The sequence below is a fragment of the Mus caroli genome, chromosome 6 (genome assembly GCF_900094665.2).
Source record: "Mus caroli chromosome 6, CAROLI_EIJ_v1.1, whole genome shotgun sequence".
Classification (NCBI taxonomy): Eukaryota; Metazoa; Chordata; class Mammalia; order Rodentia; family Muridae; genus Mus; species Mus caroli.
Genome location: NC_034575.1, coordinates 31,951,004 through 31,973,518, shown reverse-complemented (window position 1 = coordinate 31,973,518; position 22,515 = coordinate 31,951,004). Strand labels below are relative to the sequence as shown.

The 22,515-nt window shown below is 47.2% G+C and overlaps 1 protein-coding gene across 2 annotated transcripts in view; it reads left to right on the top strand.

The window, feature by feature from the left end:
- The window catches only part of Creb3l2 (cAMP responsive element binding protein 3 like 2), a 115,262-nt gene that overhangs the window by 74,548 nt on the left and 18,199 nt on the right, over window positions 1–22,515 (top strand). For both annotated transcript variants that reach the window (XM_021164591.2, XM_029478328.1), the window contains exons 3-8: window positions 5,597–5,772; window positions 7,227–7,314; window positions 10,880–11,064; window positions 13,749–13,895; window positions 14,715–14,773; window positions 15,896–15,964. In XM_021164591.2, coding sequence (XP_021020250.1) covers window positions 5,597–5,772; window positions 7,227–7,314; window positions 10,880–11,064; window positions 13,749–13,895; window positions 14,715–14,773; window positions 15,896–15,964 — 724 coding nt within the window. The remainder of the gene's footprint in view (window positions 1–5,596; window positions 5,773–7,226; window positions 7,315–10,879; window positions 11,065–13,748; window positions 13,896–14,714; window positions 14,774–15,895; window positions 15,965–22,515) is intronic.

The following is a 22,515-nucleotide window of genomic DNA, read 5'->3' as shown; positions in this document are numbered from 1 at the left end:
GCCATTCAGTATTCTTCAGGTGATAATTCTTTGTTTAGTTCTGAGCCCCACTTTTAATGGGGTTATTTGGTTTTCTAGAGTCCACCTTCTTGAGTTCTTTATATATATTGGATATTAGTTCCCTATCTGATTTAGGATAGGTAAAGATCCTTTCCCAATCTGTTGGTGGTTTTTTTGTCTTATTGATGGTGTCTTTAGGCAAGAAGATTTTTATGTGGAAGAAGTAAGATCTGTCAATTCTTTAATACATGTTCAAAGAGCAAACAAAATGAAGGTTTAGAGGAGGCATAAGAAACTAAGATGCTTTCTTCAATGTATACATGCTATTTGGATGATAATGTGGATACTTTGGATGGTATATTGGGTAATATATACATACTGTTATATACAGGTAGGATACAGGTAGGACTTTTTGTCACATAGATGATATTTGTAAGCAAGTGATTTCTCTTAACAATGAATGCTTACTCCTGTGTTGTGTGGATGTGTGTAGTGTCCATGTGATCCCGCACATGCGTGTGCCTGTGTTTATAAAATACAAGACTGCGTTCAGGTTTGATCTTTTCCCACTGTGGTTGCCTGGCTGTGCGTATGGAAATGATCGAGGCTGGCTGTATTACCGATGCTTTAAGCAGATCCGTGCCTCTGTGCTCCTAGGCCACCTGATATTTCACTCTATTCGGCATCTGCTGTGTTAACTGTGGTTCCATTCTGAGCTCGGGTATGCGGGACTTGCTCCCTGTCATCATGAGACGGTGGCTTCTTTTCATCTTTGCTGATAGCCAAAGGGTGTTGCTGAGAAGATGCAGCTTCGGAATTTGACCTCTGAGGGGGAGCTGTGCAAATAAATTCGGATGGTACAGGGGCTGCGTTATCCTCCAGCATGCACACGATTAAAATTAGGCACGGGTGTCTTTCATTTGGAATAAAACTTAAAAGGGACATAGATACAAGCCAGAAGAACACTTTTTCATTTAAAGTCCAAATTGCAGAATTTATAAAAGTTAGCAATTATAGTACCTCAAGCACTTAGTTCTCCTGTCTCTGGTTAACTAAGTACACAGATAGCAGAGGATACTTGTGGTTCTAAGCCTTGGTGGCTCTGTAGATGAGTTTTGCCAATAAAACTCACCCGCAAAACTAAAGCCCTGGGCAAGTTGCAGAGGCCACTCCTTCCCTCATTCTACCCTTAGTTGACCTCCGACCTTCCAGGTTACATATGCCATTTTGTTTTCTCTGACTTGATATTCTTTCCCTTGGCCACAGAATATAGGCCAACAGCCAAGAGTTGGGGTTCAAGCTGTCTTCTCTTATTTCAACCACACTGGAATGTTGGACTCATCAAACTTCTTATTAACTACCCTTCTTTAATCTGAAACCAGGTTTTTCATGATGTATCTGGCGGGTCTGATTGACCAGTCTACAAATATTTATGCATTTTCATTTATCATTTATGTACGAGACAGAGGACAACCTTGGGGAGTTGGTTCTCTCCTTCCACAGTTATGTAGGTTCTAGGACTCGAACTTGGGTCATCAAGCTTGCAAGGCAAGTGTTCTAACCTGCCCATACTTCTCACCAGACCCTACTCATAGATTCTGATATCTTAATGCCAGCCATATTGTACATATTGTATTAGCTAGCTGTGCTGTATGAGAAGCCATCTCAAACCTCTAATCTTTTATGTTGTGTGTATTTGTGGGGGCAATGTCTATTCCAGGGTGGTGTCAGATTGAGTATATAGTCAAGGATGATTTCCAAACTCTGATCCTCTTGCCTCAACCTCCTGAGTTTGAACACTAGGATTACCGGTATTTGTGTGGCACTAGGGAATCAGACCTGGAGCTTTGCCTATGCTAAGTGAACAGTCTACCAACTACATTATATGCCCAGCTCCACACGTCAGGACTTGAAGTAGCAATCACTTTCTTACTAGAGCTCACGCATCTCCACAGCTGGGAACTGGCTGGTTGAAATGGGGGTCAGGTAAGTGACTGCTCCTCCCAGCGACATTCACTCATCTCCCTAGGGCTAGCAGAGTTGGATGGCTTGGCTTGGCTTGGCTCAGCCTATCTTGCCCTGCCTTTGATTCGTGTGGCTACGCTCCTTCCTCTGGGATCAAGAGACCGACTAGCCTAGCACATCCTTCTTATGTGACAAGAAAACTGTGAGAACATAAAGCCCATCTTAGCTAACACATTTCAAGATGCTATTATGTTGAGAAGCTAACATGCACTGCCTAGGTGAAGTTACACGGCCAAACTGGAGGCGCTGAGCGCTCGTATGGCAAAAGGCACAGCTAGAGGGTGTGATGGCTTATATCCATGTAGTTTGAATAGACTAAGCCTCACCTAGGAAAGGAGCCTCTGGATGTGCTTGTGAGGAATTCTGAGTAGGCAAAATAATTCACTAAATATGGGCAGCACCATCCCCCACTGGGTTGGGGGCCTGGACTACCTTAAAAGGAGAAAGCCAGCAGAATGCTAGCTCATCTCTCCCTGCTTCACGAGTGTGGTGTGCTCATCTGCCTCACACTCTAACCACCATGCCTTCTCCACCCTGACGGGCTTCCCTCGAACTGTAACTGTCTCTTGAGTGGCGTGTGTCAGGATATTCTATCGCAGCAATAGCAAGTCACAACTGGTACACAGAGAGGAAGCTAATCAGAGTCAGCAATGGGTCTGGGGTCTGACCTCAGGTGGCAATGGAGGGGACTTAGATGTCAGTCTCCTCATCTATAAAAGGACACCGTTGAACTTGGGCTTCATGTTAACTCAAAACATCGTCAAGATGGAGGACTGCCCTGCAGAACTGGCATGAAGGTGACACCGGTTGCTTTCGTCATCTGAGCTTGGGGGGGGGGGTCTGGGGGGGAGGAGCAGAGCCGTGGGCCTTTCACTTGGAAGACTTCTGTAGTCTTCGAGAGAGTTGACTTCCTTTCCAGTTACCACTGCTTGCTCTCAAGGCGCTGCTCCCAGATGGCTGTGATTGGTTTAGACCAGGGGCCGAGCATGAAGAGCAAACACGGTTCATCCCTGTTTCCTACCTGCTCCTGTCTGTTGAGAATGGTTTTGTTCAACCAGAAGAACCTGTTTCATCTTCCTGTTAGGCTTCAAGTTCAAGGGTACTCCCCGCACTGATTTTACCTGTCGAGTGTAATGTGAGTTAAACTGGATCGAAGTCGCTTTGACTGTAATAGCAGGACAATTACCTCACAATTTACCAGTCGTTGCACGGGGCCGGGCCGTTTTCCCAGAGGCGTTCCTTCCTCTTCATTTTATTATACCCAGAGGTAAATGTCTTCTTCCTAGCTCCCTTCTAGCCTCTGCCGCTGACAAGCAGTGCTCCGTCTGGGCTGCGAGTGTCATTTCTGCAAACAGAAGCTTTAGTGAAGTGAGGGATGCACACCCTCTCTGCCCCCATCTCCATCCAGTCCCAAGCGATCTACACCCTCACTCTGCCTCTCCCTCCCTCCCCCATTCTGTCCTAGCATGTCCTCCCTGTGGCATCCTTGCTATGGATAGTCTTCTAGTTCTGAGCCTTTTTGTGAGGCTCACTGGTCTTTTGGCCTGGGGTTCAGTTGTTTCTATAAGCTGAGGGGAGCACCGATCTGGCCAGCAGACGTATGTGTCAAGTACAGAGTGGTGTCCCTTCCTCTGGCAGCCATTAAAAGGTCCCTTTGTTCCCCACCAGCCCCTCCTGGTCCAGGATGTCGCCCACACCCGGTGATGGAAATCCCCCATCACAGCAGACACTCAACAGCTTAGGGAGTTCGCTCTGACTGCCACCTCGCCAGTGGGAACCTGGCCTTTTCTGGGCTCAAAGGAAGTAGTTTATGGGGATGGAGTTTATCTCTGTGAACTTTTGCTTTGCCACCCTCCCCATGCTTTCCCTCCTCAGCTCTTCTGATGATGGTTTTCAAGTACCTTTTAAAAAAATAAGGAAATTGGAGTCGTATTCGTGAGTATGTGTTCACAGTGGGAACTGCTTTGCACCCCTGAACAGTTATGGGTCACCAAGCAGGCAGGGCTCGTTTTCAAATAGCAGAGAACACATGTGCCTTGTGTATGCCCCATCTTCGGAAAGATGGTGTCCAGTGAGGGCCAGGCGGCTGCCTCTTCCTCTCTCTCTGCATGTTTCCAGCCTCTTGGCTCTCCCTTCTCACCCCACCCTTTGTTCCTGCAGGGCTGGGCTGAGTAATTTGCTCTCAAGCAGTTTGGTGAGGTTTAGGCTCCAGGCAGTGTGCATCCAGTGATGGAGAAGCCCCACCGTAGGCTCATTCTTGCTGCTTTGCAATTGTCATATCTCCCCCAGCCCAGGCTCTATTCATCACCAGGGCCTTGGTAACAAGACAGAACCCATGCTCACCAAGACCCTACTCTCTTGCCTAGATGAGTATTTTATCCATTTCAGCCAAACAAACCCAGGACATTCCTGGGGGGTCCGTGCAATGTCTCTGATGTCTAGTTACATTTGAGACATGGGTAGGGAAGCAGAAGGGCAAAAACTAGGGATTAGGAACAAGAGAGAGAGAGAGAGAGAGACAGAGACAGAGAGACAGAGAAGAGGGGAGAAAAAAATGGCTGTGGAGAAATCTGTCAACTTCTTTTTCTTTCTTTTCTTTCTTATTTTTAACTATACTTATTTATTATTAAATAGTTAGCACATTTACTTTGGTTTAAAAACCCAAAAAATATAGCATATTAACATTTTTTGGGTGTGTTGTTGTTGTTATTTTGTACTTTCAAAACAGGGTTTCTCTGTGTAGCTCTGGCTGTCATGGAACTCACTCTGTAGACCAGGCTGGCCCAGAACTCAGAGATCTACCTTCCTCTGCCTCCTGAGTGCTGAGATTAAAGGGGTGCATTACTACTGCCCGGCTCATGTTTAAAAACCTTTTTAAATAAATTTCAAAACCTTCTTTCCCATCTTATTCTCCACCTACTTAGCTTCCATCTTGGTGTGCCCTGGAAGCGTGGGATACTAGATAGTTTCCTTTACGGTGATAAAACACCATGACCACAACCGAGAGAAGAAAAAGTCTACCGGGACTTACGCTTGCAGAGGGTCAGAGTCGATCCTGGCTTAGAGTCATGGCAGCAGAGACAGCTGAGAGCTAAAGATCACTTCTTGAGTGATCTTTATAGGCAGGAAGATAGGGGGTACTCAGGGAATGGTGTGTGCTTTTGAAATCTCAATGTCATGTCTTTCCCTGGCCACCAGGGGCAGACTTCTTCCAGCAAGACCACAGCTCCTTAGCCCCAAGCAGTTCCACCAACCGGAAGGAAATCAAGTATTCAAACGTCCAAGCCTATGGATGGCGTTCTCATTCAAACCACCAGACCATGTTTCTGTCTTTCCATGTAACCTTTCCGGCACTTCCTTAGGCTTATCACGTCCGGGTGTACATAAATAGAAGCTTTTGGTTTGTGCCATTCAATTCCTCATCCCTGCATCTCTATTCTGGCATGCGCACTTCCCTTTATTCTCTTCTCTGTAGTCTTGGAGCTTTGGTCCAGCAGTGGTCAGTGGTCACATGACTCGCTTATACCTGGTGCCCCAATGTGCTCACATGTGGCTTGTCCTTTTTCCACAGAGGAGGTGGAGAGTGAAAAATGGTACCTGTCTACAGAGTTTCCTTCAGCTACCATCAAGACAGAGCCAATCACAGAGGAGCAGCCCCCAGGACTTGTCCCTTCTGTCACTCTGACCATCACAGCCATTTCCACTCCTTTTGAAAAAGAAGAGTCCCCTCTGGATATGAATGCTGGGGTATATCCAGTTTTCTTCCTTATAAATATAAGTATCAAAAGGTAGAGATCTTTGGTCTCCAATAAGGCATTTATCCTAGGAGATACATGATTTTGAGGGAGAATAGCTGTATATGTATGCATGCATTCGTGTGTGTATATACACGAGTGTATCAAGGATATGTTAATTGTTATCAGCATCGATTGTGACAAATTTCAAAGGCATTGTGTAGAAAACGCAGTAGCAAAGCTGATTACTTTTTTTTCCTATAATTGCCTCAATGAAATTAAAATCACGGATGAATAACCACAGTCAAAGGAGAAACGTTGTTCATGGCCTTGACTTTTACTCCGGAGGGGGAGGAATGATGGGGGTGATGGTAGAGGCCACAGCATTTGGTGCCATTGTGACGATGCATGCTGGTTCCACATAGACGTTTCCTTTCCTAGTCTCCGCTGAGTCCTCCTCTCCCACCTGCCGATCCACATGTGCTATGTCACTGGAGGAGATGGCAGGAAGGAAGGAGTCTCCTCCTTGCTTAACTTAAGCCCATGGCTGTGGAAGGCAGAGTGTAACATCACCCCACCTCTCCCTGGGTGTGTTCGGTGTCTGATGGTTGACAGCCCAGAATCATGCTTGCATAGCTTCTAGTTCAGAGCCTCACTTGTGTGGCTCCAGACATATCCATGTAGTCACATGTCCCATCAGCAAGACGCAGAGTCTGTCTGGTCCTGAAAAGGTAACATTGGGAGAGGCACAAACACGTTGCAGTCTCCTCATTAGGGAGATGTGGGTTGCTGTTGATCTTAAGATTCCTTTCTCAAAACCTCTCTGGGTCCTGGGAGGGCTTTCAAGGTCTGTATTAGTTTTCTTGCTCCACAAGATTCTGACTCACTTGACTTACATGTGTGTGCGTGCACACATACATACATGTGTGTGTGTGTGTGTACGTGTGTACATGTACCACATGTGTACATGAAATCTCTGAGATCAGAAGAGTATATTGGATCCCCTGGAACTGGATATGTGGTTGCTGGGAACTGAACCCATGTCTGTAAGTAAGAGCAGCAAGTGCTCTCTACTGCTTGGCCACCTCTTCAGACCTCCTTCCTTTCCTTTCCTCCTCCTTTCTCTCCTTTCCCTGCTGGGTATTTTATAGTTAGATATTGCTATCAGCCATTGGGGAGTCTGGAGGGAAAGCCTGCATTCTGAGGCACATGATCTGATTGCAGGACAAACTGGGATCCACTGAGTCCTTCAACATTTCCCAGAATATTTCACCATAAATGTCTTTATCACAACACCAACAGTAATAATAATGACCCTTAGATTTTAACTAGAGGTGGCAGGTCCCAGGTTTGGCTATGACACGATGCAGGACATGACCTTAGAGTAAGATACAATTGACAACTCGCCCCTGTTTCGTAAAGGCTGTTTCTAAGTTAAAAGACTCACGTTTGAAATTCCTTTTCCAGGGGGACGCCTCCTGCCAGACGCTTATCCCTAAGATTAAGCTGGAGCCGCATGAAGTGGATCAGTTCTTAAACTTCTCTCCGAAAGAAGGTGAGCTCATCTTCTGCCCCTCCCACTCTCCAGGGGCTCATGCTAAAGGAAACCGAGCCGCAGAGTACAGTGGAGGATCACAGAGGTAGCTGGCTCTATGGAATCATTATGTTCTTAAAACGATCAATTCCAAAACAATATTGTGAAATATAAAGTTACCTAATAAAATTATTTCTCTATATGTCCTTTATTTCCAGCTAAGCGTTACTGTGGTTTGATGCTTACCAAGAATGGGTTTTTGACCCATGATTGGCACTGCTGTGGCATGTGTCTGTGTGGTTGGTGACACTCACTTGTCCCTATGGCCTCCTGGTGTGAACCCCACTATCGCCCCATAGATACACAGTGGCACTCACTGCCTTAATAAAAACTTGAGTTTTAACCCTCTGTAAATGAAGTTGTCATGTGTCTACACAGTCAGGGTGTGTTCTTAGCTGCTCTAGTTGAGTGACAGTTGTCATGAGCTCCCTTCCTTGGTAACGTCGTGGTCCTGGTGGTGCTGGGCCTCTCTGGGCTTCTTGTCATCATCATTCCTTTAGAACCTAACCGTGCCATTCCTGGAGTTGTTTACTCTTTGTTCATTCTCTACATCTTTTTAATTTTACTCTTTTGACTGCCCGCTCTGTGTTCTCCCAGGAGACCAAGCTGGGATCCTGGATACAGTCTCTCCACCTCAGGAGGGCACAGGAAGCTCTCAGTATCTTATTTATACAGAACCTGGAGTCCACTCTTCTTGTGTCTGTTGGTGCTACACCTCCCTTTTATTTACACGTTCAGCACATGTCTAGCCACGCAGTTCATTGCATGACCAACAAAGTCAGTGCACACAACTGGAGAGAACGACGCATGTGCTAGCGTGCAAAGGAGCGGGTACTGTGAGCATGGGAGCATGATTTACCTTCGATCCTTTAGGACCTGATTTAGGGCTGGATTTGAGACCATTGACACAGGGCTGGCCCTTTACTATCTGTAAAGGACTTAAATGGCAATATTATCCGTCTGCATCTGTGTTGAGCCTTTGTTTCTTGTCGTTGAGCCCACGTCCGTCCATGCCTTTGAGCCTTATAGGCTGCTTCCAAGTAATTTCTTTCATCTTTACGGCTGGTTACCACCAACAAATGTATCTTGTTCTTTTTGGTATGTTTCAGTGCGGTTCAGAAAGTGTCACAACTGGGACAATAGGTCCCCATGGTGGCGTCAGGATCTAGGGTCACCGGAGAAGAAATGGCAATCCTTCCTCATTATCCTGGATAAAGACAGATAAAGAAATTGAATAGCCTGTGGACATCAAAGTTTCTGGGCAGAGGAGCTTGCAGTCTCCCTGCGCCTTCCGCAGCCTAGGAGCAGCATTTCAAATGATGTTTAGAAATCTGAGCCTGCGGCACCTGTGGCCAAAAGGGCCGGCTTTTCCTGTCTGCTTCTCTCTTGTGGGCTACCCGCTGCTTAGAAAGGAGAAAAGCATAGCTTAGCCTGTGCCAGGCCTGGAGGCCGAAAAACTTTTGGTGTCCTTGGGAGTTTAGCTGGACTCCCCCCGCGCCCCCCCCCCCGCCCCCATAGGGAAATCTGATTCCTGTTTTGTTTTGTTTTGTTTTGTTTTTTTGCTTTTGCTGGGTTTTTATGATTTTAACACACAGTGTCATATACTCATGACATAGGGGAAACCTTGGCTAGTATGCAAGACATGCCAATTTTCTAGCCAAGCACATGATGTGTGAAAGGGCCTACTCCTGAGCCTACCCCTGACTTACTCCGGTTTGTAAAGCATGCAAGTGTCCTGTGGATACAGAAATGCTGCATGAATCTGGGATGAGGGACCCTCAAATGTAATGTCCCTCAGCAACAGGGGCTAGCAGAACAGAACAGTCTCTCTCTCTCTCCTAGATATTTTCTTTATTTACATTTCAAATGGTATCCCTTTTCCTAGTTTCCTCTCCGAAAATCCCCTACCCCCTCCCCCTGCTCCCCAACCCACCCACTCCTGCTTCCTGGCCCTGGCATTCCCCTGTACTGGGGCATAGAGCCTTCACAAGATCAAGGGCCTCTCCTCCCATTGATGGCCAACCAGACCATCGTCTGCTACATATGCAGCTAGAGCCACGAGTCCCTCCATGTGTTTTCTTTGTTTGGTGGTTTAGTCCCAGGGAGCTCTGGAGATAGTGGTTAGTTTATATTGTTGTTCCTCCTAGGGGGTCTGTAAATCCCTTCAGCTCCTTGGGTCCTTTCTCTAGCTCCTTCATTGGGGACCCTGTGCTCTGTCCAATGGATGATTGTGAGCATCCACCTCTGTATTTGTCAGGGACTGGCAGAGCCTCTCAGGAGACAGCTATATCAGACTCTTGTCAGCAAAATCATGTTGGCATCTGCAATAGTGTCTGGGTCTGGTGGTTGTTTATGGGATGGATCCCCAGGTGAGGCAGTCTCTGGATGGTCATTCCTTCAGTCTCTGCTCCACACTTTGTTTCAGAACAGAACAATCTTGTTCAGAAAAAAGAAAGAGGGGACCCACAGGGTCTTTGTGCAGGTGCACCCCAGGTAATGGTCTCCCTTTAGAAGCTCATTCCAACTGGAGGTGCTAGCTGGATGCCTGTTGGGTGTTCTCAGCCTCAGGAATGTGCCCTGTAGATGGACTTTAGGGGAGAAGGCGTCTTGTACCCCCTTTCTTTTTTCTGTGACTACTTATCTATCTAATTGTGGATGTAGGGTTTCTGAATGAAGAATGCCTGGCCTCCTGCCTACAGGCCCCACTGGCTGCATTCCTCCAGAAACAAAAGGGGCTTTTCTCCAAGAATTCCACGAGAGCTTTCAGGTTGGCAATTTCCTAAAAGAACAAACAAACTGCACACTACTAACACGATTTGCACATCAACCTGTGTAAACTCTCTGAGAAAAATAAGAGTGGGATATTGAGTGTAGCTCAGTTGATAGACTGCTTGCATGGTGTGCAAGAAGCCCTTCATCCCACCCCCAGTACCATATTAAACCCCGGCACGGTGGAATGGTTCAATCTCAGCATCACAGAGGTGGGGGCAAGAGGATCAGAAGTTCAGGGCTATCCTCAGCTAACCAGAATTCAAGGCCAGACTGGGATGCATGAGAACCTGTCTCAAAATATGTCACAAAAATAAAATGATAAAGAAACTCAGGAAAAGATCTTGTCAGCACTGTGTCAGGAGTCCCTAGCATCCCAGGCCACCCTTGGGGTCATCCTTTTGTTGGTGTCTCATGCACATATCTGCCCAGGGTAGCTTTGTGCTGGGACTAGTAAGTATGGGTGCGACTCTGCGCTCTCTCTCTCTCTCTCTCTCTCTCTCTCTCTCTCTCTGTCTCTGTCTCTCTCACTTTCCATACAACAAGAGGACTTCTGGATATACTGTTCTTCACCTGGCTCTCCTCTCCTCACTACATCAAGTCTTAAAGAACTTTCTAGGGCAGCCCAGAGAGAGCCCCTACTCTCTGTACCTACCCCAAAGCTCCCAGTGTGGAGACGCATGCTGCGTGTTGAACTGCCCCCTGAGTCGAGAGCTACTCTTCTGTGGTGGCTGACGCGAGCTCTCTTTGTCCGCAGCCTCCGTGGATCAACTGCACTTACCACCAACACCACCCAGTAGCCACAGCAGTGACTCTGAGGGCAGCTTGAGCCCCAACCCACGCCTGCATCCCTTCAGCCTGTCTCAGGCCCACAGCCCTGCCAGAGCCATGCCCCGGGGCCCCTCTGCCTTGTCCACATCTCCTCTTCTCACAGCTCCACATGTAAGTATCTGAGAGGACCAGGGATCCTCTCAGTCTAACTTTTTATCCTTGTAATGAAAATTTTGTTTAATGGTTAGAAGTCTCTGTTCGTGCTATGTGGCTGTAACAAAATACCGTAAGTGAGGAAGGAAAGATGTTTGTCTTGGTGCCTGGTCTTGGAGGTGGTGAAGTTCAAGAGCATGGCGCCTGCATTGACTCAGCCTCTGGAGAGGATGCTCCATGCGTATCAGGAAAACAAGAAGCAGGGAGTGGGAAGGACACATGCAAAGGAGGCAGGGAGGTTGGGTAGCAACACATCCCCGTGGTAACTAATCCTGGTCCTGTGAGACCCAATGCACTCCTGCCAAAGGGCACTGATGTGTATTCTTCACGCCCACACTTCTCTGAGGTACCACACTGGAGACCAAGCCTCCAGGTGAGGACAGACTGGATTCAAGCCATAGGACCAAAGCAGTGTAGCAAGAACCCTGAGGGGTGTGTTTATAAAGACCTGCCTACAAATCTCAGGCATTCTCTTTTCAAATGCAGATCCAATTCTTATCCACGTGTTTATTTTCCAGGGCTGGAAGCCTCAGGCATAACATTTCTGTTCTTTTCCCTTCAAAGTTATAGCATAAACATTTGCCATTAATGTAGAAGACCCTTACTTAATGGGAGCTAGGAAATGCCTTTCATCTTTTAGATATGCATTCTTGGGTGAAATTGGAAAAGAAAAGTCTCTCTGAGATTAACTTCTTTGATGCCAAAAGCTTCAAAACAGTTTAATCTTTGTGTGTGTTTCGAGGCTCGGGGGATCTTAACCCAGGGTCCTACGACAAAATCCCAGGTCATCGTTCATCGCACACAGGTGGAAAGGAGGGGTAGAGACTTCATATTTTATTGTTCTAAAGAGGGAATCCGGTGTCTATGCCTTCAGAGTTACAGGCAGATTTTTTAAAAACTATACTATTTTTTTTTTAAACGAAGAACAAATTTTAAACCCAGTATTTTATTTTTTTGAGAATTTCATGCAAGCAATGTATGTGACTAATACATATAAATGAAGTGTTTTAAGACTAGGAACCATGTATCATGACACTTTGGATAATTTTGAGAAGACTCACTTGTCCCCCTCTGTTTTAGATCTTAACAACATGTCGCCACTCCCGAGAACAAAGGCCTTCACTGGCCATGCCTGTCTTCTCTGTTTGAGCCTGGATTTCACTGCTTAGATTCATGCTGTGTATCTGCATCTCCACCCCATATTCCTACTCGTGTTCCCCTGCTGCTGTCTAAGGCCCCTGGAGCCCCCATTCCTCTGCTTGTATTAAGCAGCTTCCCCTTTGCTGTCTCAGCCTCCCGAGCTCACCTGCTCTGGGCAGGGCGTCTCCGGTTACTCTTCTGAGTACAGCACTGCCCTCTGCTTGGATTACCTGCCCAGTCCTTGTGGATCATCAAGTCTCCAGAAAGCAGCAGTCTCATCTCCTCCCCTGAGCCTCCTCTCATCCGTAAACTCACAAGGGCTCTCTTTCTCTAAAAACTGAATGGTACTCCATTCAACGTCTAAGCTCAGCCTTGAACTGCCCTCAAGGTCTCATGGCTAAAACTCCAGTCCTACCGTCTTGATCCTAAGCCACTCCAGAGATGGGGTTTGTTTTCAGTCTCCTTGACAGGGAGCATGGGGCACTAGTGAGTCAGCTTGTGTGACTAATGCATACTCGTCATTGTGTTCTGGGCTACACAAAACGAACTGTGTCTCTCATCTTTATTGCTGAGGGCCAGAGTAGGACTCTTGGAAGTCTGAACTTTCATGGAAAAATGCCTGCTGGTGTGTTACAACTAAAGGACTTCAAGCCCCTTGGTTGTAAGTGGAGGGAAAGAGAAACTGGTGTGGAGAAAGCTGGTCATAAAATTAGCCCTTCAGTAGGGAACAATGCAAGTCTTGAATGAAGCTGAACTAGGGGAATTTTCCATTGCTCCTAAGCCTCCAGGGATGTGGGGTGGGGTGTGAACTCTATACTGTTACTTGTGTCTGCAAGACAGTGGGGTGTCCCTGGGAGAAACAGTGGAAGGAGGCCTCTGCAGCTTAACCTTTGATTCAAAATTATGGAGTTTAAAACCCCCATATGGGATACTGGGGAGGTGGTTCAGGGGGTCAGAACATTTGCCTTGCAAGTGTGAAGACTTGAGTTTGAATCACAAGCACCCACATAAAAGAGCCAGGCATGACTGCCAGTGTCTGCGACACCAGCATTGTGGGGTTGGGGCCCCAACCTAGGTGACAACAAGAAGCTTTCTTGTTCAACGGGAGACCCTGCCTCACTAAAAAAGCAGAGAGGAATAGAAGATGCCTGCTATTCTGTTCTAGCCTCCATATATGTGCACGGGCACATACACATGTACTCTACGTGCATGCACCACACATACATACATACATACATACATACAAGAATACATACTTACATACATATATACATACATGCATGGCACACAGTACTCATGCCACACACACTTATGTAAATAAAGAGATAAACTATCCACATGGGCACACCTTCTCTATCATTGCTTTTCCTTCAAAGCACCTATGCCTGACCCGAAGCCTAAGAGGCTCAGTTTCTCTGCTCGGTGAGATTCTCCACACTCCTTGGTGAGGTCACATTTCAGTCACTCCTCTCTGATCTTTTTGTGCTCCCTGGTCTGCACAGAAGCTGCAGGGATCGGGCCCCCTGGTCCTGACAGAGGAGGAGAAGAGGACCTTGGTTGCCGAGGGCTATCCCATTCCCACCAAGCTGCCCCTGACAAAATCTGAGGAGAAGGCCCTGAAGAAAATCCGGAGAAAGATCAAGAATAAGGTAAGCTGTTCCACTCTAGGCATTGCTGTGACAGACAGGAGAACTGAGCCCTCAAGCTCCACCCCCAAGGTCCATAGTGGGACTTCCTGTAACCACACAGGAGCATAGAAACAGTCTGCCCACCGTGGGTGTGAACTCACACCAGTATGGACTCTGTGTTGCACCATAGCCTGTTCAGAAGCAGGAGGAGATACAAGAACCTCTCTTTATCATTATCTTTAAAAATCTCAGTCGTATATAGTGTTTTCTCCTCATTGCTAAATAAATATGTAATGTATAAGCAAATACAGTTTTATGTGGTATCACTTAAAAGGGTTTTTTTTTTTTTGTTAGTGGTCTGTGGTAGAAACAAACTTCAGTAAGCCACCTAGTCTCCATTGCCTCCGGAGCTGTGGCACAGACAAAGGGAGCAGGAGAGGAAGGCAGAGCGACTGGAAGACAAGAGAACCAGTCACACCTTCTTACCCTCGTGTAGAGCCAGCAGACAGTTTATATGTATCAAGCCCAGCTGCCTGATTTTATGTATAATTGAGCCAGCTGAGGTCCAGGGAGCTGACATCATTTTTCTGAGCTATTTCAACCATCAGTCTGTGACCCAGGAGTTTGTTGGCGGGTAGGGAGGATCTGTCTGGGCCGGAAGCAGAGTTGGTGATAAGTCGGGGGGAGTCCACAGTTTAAACAAAGCCAAACAAAGCCAGGCTGCCCAGCTGAGGCCGGCTTTGCTGGCCCCTGTGCTGATGGCCTCCCGTGTCCCTTCCATTCACTCCCGTTTTACTTTCAAACAAGGAAATTCATCCCCCTCCCCTCCTTATTTCACAGATTTCTGCCCAAGAAAGCAGGAGAAAGAAGAAAGAATACATGGACAGCCTGGAGAAAAAGTAAGCCCGCTCACTGGCTGGTTCTATTTATTAGGTCAGATTCAACAAGCAGGGTGAGGGTCTCAGTTTGGCTTTGTGAAAACCCGTCCGGGTGCATCGGCAGTGTTTGCCTGCCCCCTAGTGGCCATGTGGAAGGAACTGCTTTTAACTAGGTTGTGTGAATCTCGGCTTTCTGACTGCGATCTTGAGTGCTTCCAGGTTTCTGAGTAAGCATTAGACTTTGACATTGCTGCAGCTCCTCAGAAGACATGCCCAGCTTCTACCTACAGGAACAGTGTTGTTTAACCAGTCCCTACTGGCCTCAGATGATACAAATAAGACTCTGGTATTTCCTGTACTCTGTAATGCTGCTGTGGGCAGACAGAATTTTTTGCAAAAACACATGAAGGCACCTTTGTTCTTTTGAAAGCCCTGGAATGCCCTGGGGGCTCAGAGAACCGTGTGGATTAAGGACCATCTCTATCAGCCCTAGAAAGTAGTTCTCCGGCTGACCAGTTGGTGTGATTTCCAGGTCGACCCTGGAAGACCCACCAATGAGTCTTTCTTATTTGTATATGTGAGGTAAAGCCTGGCTGGCTTCTAACTAGTTCTAGAAGCTTCTATGGAAAGTTGTCCTTCTCTGAGCTGGTTTGGGAGGAGGCAGTGTAGCATTAAGGACTCCCGTTCTGTTTTCTTGTGTTTCATTATGTCCTGAAGGTATCCACAATCAAGGTTATTTCTGTGGGTCTCTCTTCTCTGTGTCTCTGGGCATGTACACTCCAGCACTTCACGGCCCTGGGATCTGGTCCTGCCTGCCTTTTACCCAAGCTTTGTATCAGGGATCCACAGCCGTGCAGATCCCTGGTGACTCTGTAGCCCATGGTCTATTGAGGGATGAGATCAGCAGGAAGAGGTGGGGAACCTGATTGAGATGCCTCGTGCGATTTATGTGTGTCCAGCCCACGTGACTTCCTGAAGAGAGCCCTGACCTGCCGTGTTGTCCCTGTGAACCCTCATTGTCTTTCTATTCAGGCTGTCCCCGCTCTTCCTTACTGACCACCCTGCTCCTTTCTCTGTGAAAGGCCCGTGGCTGAGCAGGTGCCCTGTGGAGAGTAGCTGAGTGTCTTTTTGCTCTCTCCACAGAGTGGAGTCTTGTTCAACTGAGAACTTGGAGCTTCGGAAGAAGGTGGAGGTGCTGGAGAACACCAATAGGTGAGTGTAGCCAGAGGAAGGGGATGTGTCCAATGGCGGGGGTCGTAGTCCACATCCAGAGTGGGAGGGATAGGGAGTCTACCAACCAGGATACTAGCGCTGACCACCGCCTACCAGTTTCTGTTTCATGGGCTCCCCCATTCACGCACATAAGCCACATAGATGTTTTAACTTTTTAGTGGTTGGTGTGGAGGATGGTCATAACGAGAGCTATTATAGGTTAAAAAGGATTGGACTGGGCGTGTGGCCGAGTCACAGGAAGCCCTTGCCTAACATGCACAAAGCCCGAGGTTCAATCCTCAGTATTACAACAAACAGATTAATAAAGAGAAGAAATGTTTAAAAGGGGCTTAGAGCAGAATAAGTAAAGTCCCTAGGTCTGATTCTCCTGAAAATGAGTTTTAGGGCTGGACAGGGAGGCACTGGGATGTAGTGTTGTTTAATTCTAGTCACGATCATGCTTATTAGTTTAAAAAGACAGCATGTTTTTATAAGCCTGCTTTTAAAAAATTAGTGATTTACATTTCAGTCCCATTTTGAAAAATTAGCTGTGGCTCTTAGCAGATGGATTCTTTTGACGTTTTCTATGTCGGTCACTGTTTGGGCACACTGTAGATCTTAACTCACTAATTCTCAGGAGATGGTGTGAGATTATCCCTGTTATATAGATAAGTGAGGTCCCAGGACCCAGGGGACTTGCCCAGGAACACTCACCAGCTTAATCCTGTGAATTTCAGTAGAGAAGGATCCTATTGGGTGTAACTCTAGTTCAGGAGCAAGGGGTTTGGATGTGGTAAGACACTGCACCTCTGTGTGGTCATGGGCTCACATGGTACTCACTTGTGTTCTGAAAATGCCCTGAAGTCAAAGAATCCTGTCACCCTTAGTAAAGTATAGGTCCAGTGAATTATAGGTCCAATACATCATGCAGATGAAAAACTTCATTTGGAGCTAAGAAAATACGAATCAGCCATTACAGGGTCAGCATTAATGCCTACTAACAAAATGTCAAAGGCTACACGGTCTGATTAGATCTCTTCACATGCTTTCAACAACAGCTTTTACATTTGAAGTCCGAGTCCTGTATCTCTGTAGGTTTTTGTTACAACAGCAGGCTGAGGACTTGAACTGTTGTCTGTGGCCATCAGCTCAGTTCCATCTTGGTAATCCAGAAGAGCACTCACGGAGGGGATCAGGTGCCCTTTGCTTGACTGCTGTGTCCTCAGACCTCCAGACAGGCTCGTCCGTCCTCTCCTCTCTCTCCCGGTGACATTACCCCACCACCCCTCCCCCACCCGATGACCTTCCTCCATCAGGACTCTGGTTTTGCTGCTCTTCCCTGCCCCTCCCCCATCTTCTGCTGAGTCCCCATCTCCATCTGACCACCTTCTGACCAGCAGAGGTGACTTCAAGGCTCTTTTGGCTCTTTGAATCCTGCATCTCAGCCACTTCCTTGGCGTTTGGTCTCCAGCCCTTCCCTTGCTGCAGTGGATGCTCTGTATATGAACAGATTTGGCCCTGAGCTGGGGAACAGGTAGGAATCCTATCAGCATTATCCTTTCAGTTTGTGTCCTGGGGCCTGTCTGTCCCGGCTCTGCTGTTAGGCCTCCTGTTGGCCACACGGGTGCAGCAAAGCCTCAGCGGGGCTGTTCTGGGACCAAGAAGAAGTCTGTTGAGGAGGGCTCACAGGCCACCTGGCCTGGGAAGAGGTCTCCTCCCCTCTCCATCTGGTGGCACTTGGCTTTGTTTGTTTATTCCTTGATTATCATGAACATTTAAAACTTTCCCAAGTGCTGGGATTCCGGGTGTGCATCCTCACAACCAGACTGGAACGTTTCGTTTTTTGTTTTTTGTTTTTGTTTTTTAGTTTTGCTTGTTGGTTTAAGTCAGGTATCCACACATCCAAAAGTTCAAATTGGCAAAGCATCCACTGAAAGCCCTCTTATCTTAACATACAGATTTTCTCCCATGTCTGTATTTCTTAGTACAGAGTCCAGCCAGTCATCCCACTGGCCTCCAAGCCCGGCCTTCCTGTGGTGCCTGTTAGACAGGCCTGTGTTTACTGAGGAATGCTTTGCCTAGTTCTGAGTTTCGTATGAATTCCTTTTAGAGTCCCCGCATCCTCCTCAGGAGGTGTGTAAACACTCATCTTCTGGCTGTCATCAGTTTCTAGTAATCACCTAGGTAGATCAATACATAAGGAATTTAGAAACAGCTCTACAGACTCCAATCATTTCTTCTTCAGTTATTAGCAGGGCATTTATATTTAATAAAGTTGTGGAGGATTTATGCATGTATGTGCATGTGTCTGGGGAAGGAATGGAGGTCAGCAAATTGACATCTATGTCTTGTTTATTGTTCTCCCTCTGTTTTTTTTTGAAACAGCGTTGACTCCTATGGAGTCGACCCTGTAGACTTGGCATTTCTGTAGACTGGCTGTTCAGGGAGCCCCAGTGTCTGCTTGTCCTCATTCCCCATCACTCCCAACTCCAGTGCTGAGCTACCGAGAGCATATGGCCACTCCTGTCTTTTAAAGGAGCATCAGCTTTCCATACTCTTCATGCTTGCATAGTAGGCCCTTTGCCCTTGGGCTTGAACCATGTGGTGATGTATGTCTATAATCCCACTGGTGGGAAGCCGGAGACAAATGGGTCCCTGGGCTCACTGACCAGTCAGCCTAGCCTAACTGATGAGCTTAGGCCAGTGAGAACTTGTCTTAAAAAGCGAGACGGGCATCTTCTGAGGATGACACCTCTGCCCCCCCCCCCCCACACACACACACTCACACTCAACATATAAAGAATATATATGTAAACCTCAAAATTCTTTGATTTGGATCTATTATTACTTTCTGGGATACTCCATATGTGTGTGTGTGTGTGTGTGTGTGTGTTATGCATATTTCTTAATTAAAAACTTTTCATTGAACAATGTACACTGGACTTGTTCTCCATAAATATGTTTACTGAATCCTCATCTGAAACTGTTTCACAACTCCCTCAGGACGCTGGTCTTTGGCCCTTCCCCAGCAGTGGCTGACAGTGAGTAGAGTCAGGGCTAGTATTTTGGCACTGGACAAAGCAGAAAGGGTTCTGCTTCTTGTGTTACATCTTTAACTTTACCCGGGTGTGACTGACAGACAAAGCTGTGCATTTCTGAGTGTCCTATATGTGTACATTGTGCAGTGGTCACCGTAGTGGAGTAAATCACATTCCCACACACATGTGGTTCCCTCTCTTTTTCTATCGTGCAAAGGCTTTTAGATCAACCTACGAGTCAGCAGACATCTTACTGCCCTGTCACTAATTGCAGCGACCTGCTGTACACCGAGTGTCGGCTCACAGAACCTTTTCACCTCCGAGCCCCATCTTCGCCTTCTTGTTTCTGAGTTGGAACTTTGTATAAATCATTCTGTATGTAAACAATGGCACAGTATTTCTTTTGTCTCTGACTAGCTTCTTTCACTTCTAAAACAGGGAGCCACGCTGGTTGTCCCCAGTTTGTGAGCCTCTTGATTGCCAAGAGCCTGCATGGGTTCCCTTCAGAGCCTTTGTGTGCTCTGTCTCACTTCTGGCTCACACTTAACTTCTGGTGGACGACCTTTATTGATGGTGATAACTGGTCCCTGGCTCCTTATGATCTTCCTACAGATAATTTTACCCAGAGCTCCCCTGGTCATCATAGCCAGGACCCATATTTCATATGCTGGTTTAAGAGGCAAATGTATAAATGACCTGTTCTTGCTGAAGCACGGTCTGGGAGAGGTAGGGCTGCCTTCCCATCTCTTCTCTTCTGCCCACCTTTTCCTGTTTCTTGCAAGGGCCTCCCTTGGTCAGAAGACTGCCTTAACCCAAATGACTATGGTGTAAACATTATTAACCCCGGTCTCCAGCACCAGCTGCAGAGAAGCAGGTGGCAGGGGAAACTTCTGGGCAATGGTCACATCACATGGTGTTTGAACTTAGCACAGGCCTAGACCAAAGGGACACACAGCTGTGTTTGTGCTACTGTTGATGCTTCTCCGACCGTTGTCCTTTGGAGGCAGCTGGACAGAAGTCAAAACAGATGACAAATGTGGATAGGGACCAGGATTGCAGGACGTGGGTGTGAGATGTAGAGGGACCTGTAGATAATGTGACACAATGTGTGTGCATTCATCACTTGAGGAGAGCAGCACCCCTCCTGGCTAAGATACCCAGATGAGGAGTACCAGTCTGGACTTGTTTGCACTAAATTCAGCAAGAGACTCCTGGCATGTTATTGGTTTCTAGAGGGAAGGATTCTTGCTTCTGACCTCAAGACTCTGGATGGGGCCAGCCAGGCGGGGCAGAGAGCCCTGTTCCCTCTTGCTCCAGAGCTGACAGACACTTGGTAGGAATGCACCCCATGACTAAGATCACTCTGATCATCCGCTAATTGCATGCAATCAAGGAAGATGGAAGTGAGAGGGTGTCCCAGGGGACCCTTCCTCCTAAGCACAATCAGCAACAGTATTCATTCCTAGCGGTGCTGCTGCAAACTCCTCTGCTGCTCTGGACGATCACTGACCACTCGGGATGCAAACTCTCAGGATGCACGCAAGCCTTCTCAGGAAGGCCCACCCTTGTCTCACTCCTGAGACATCCTGTTCTTCATCCCCATGGCCACTTTGCCTAAATGATGCCCATCTACCACCCTGCCCGTTCCAGGAAGGTGTTTGTAACATTTACCACTTGTTTTGTTCTGCCTCTAAAAGGCTGTGGGATGCAGTCTTTCTCCTCTTGCTCTGATTTTTAGACTCTTTAGGAACTTGGTCTTAAAGTGCATCTTAGAGATCTTGTTGTTCTCCTGCTGCTAATCAATATGAGATCCGGTGAGGTTAAAGTCATAAAAATAATTGAAAGTAGAAAGGGGACTGGAATTCAGCCACTTGACGTTCATCGTGACCTCTGCCTGCCCCTCCTTGCTGCTGTGCTGCCCTCTCGTCCACTTTACAACTCTGCTTTAGAGGACTCCACTTTCCCCTTCTCTAGCCACACCTTCTCCATGGGCTGAATAGTCAGCAGGACCATAAGAATGCAGTCTCCCCATAGCTCTCGCTCTGTGCTGGTACCTAGGCCCTTGGAATTCTCTGTCCAGATGCTCTTAACCCATTTCCAGGGTCTGTGTGGATTTCTATCCTCAAGTCTGCTCTCTGACGAGTAAACTAGGTGATCAGTGGACCCCTGAGGCCAATGCGGTCTTTATGAAGGTTCTCTTCTCTTCTCTTCTCTGTCTCTGTCTCTGTCTCTGTCTCTGTCTCTCTCTCTCTCTCTCTCTCTCTCTGTGTTTGTGTGTGTGTGTGTGATTGGAGCTGAGGGCTGAGGAAGGTGGGTAGGTAGGGGGAGAGAGGAGAGTGGTTGAGGGTGCTCCTTCATGGTGTTAGGCCTGAGATTTCATTTGACCTTCCTATAGAAGATCTGAGGTTCCCAAGTCCAAGACAAAGGACTTTGTTCTGCCCAGCACTGACAGACACATCTGTATTGATTCTTTTTGCTACCATATTCCAGAAAAGTTCCAGGTGGGCATTGTCCTCCCAGTGCCTAGGGCTAAGAAGGACATGGGGCTTGAGGATTCCTTCTTTCTTTAGCAAGTTATAAATAAGCCTGCTTTTCTGCCCAGTGGTAGAGATTACGTCCGATGTTAGGTTGCTTGCTTCATAATCAGCCTGACAACCAGCCCATGTGAAATGGTAGCTAGGCCTCCGAGTCCTGCCATGGCCAGAGAGCAGCACCTGTCCCCTCCCTGAAGGAGTTGCTTTCTTTGGCTGTAACAAAATATCTGACAAAAGCATTTTGAGAAAGGAGGTTTTATTTTGACTCATGTCTCAGACTCATGGTCTGAGACAATGCAGTCGAACAGGAAGAAGAAGATGCAGTGGGAAGGTGAGGCAGGTGGCTCCCTGCTGTCTTCTACCTCTCCCTCTTTCCTTCAGCCTTGGACTGCAGCCCACGGACTGGTACCACCCACGTTCAGGGTGGATCTTCTCACTTCAGTTAAACCTCTCTAGGAAGACTTCTCAACACCCCTAGGGGTGTCTCCTAAGTGACTCTAGTCAAGTTGGCATTGAAGGTTGACTTATACGTCTGATGTCTCTTCAGGATACTGAAGAGTACTGTCCTTTCCCTTGATGTGCTGTGGGGTAGAGTTCAGGGTGGAAAGAGAAGGGAAGCAGGCTCAGCCTGGGTCCAGGTTCAGGATGGTAAGGTGACAATCTGGGAGCTCAAGAATTCCAAATGATCCAGGCGTGGTGGCGCTCGCCTTTAATCCCAGCACTTGGGAGGCAGAGGCAGGTGGATTTCTGAGTTCGAGGCCATCCTGGTCTACAGAGTGAGTTCCAGGACAGCCAGGGCTATGCAGAGAAACCCTGTCTCGAAAAAAACAAACAAATAAAAAAGAATTCCAAAGTCATACAGTATAGAGAAAACCACACAGACAGGCATTGACAGTGCCTTATAGACACAGTTGGGCAGGCATTGACTATGCGTTATAGACAGAGTTGGGCAGGCATTGACTATGCGTTATAGACAGAG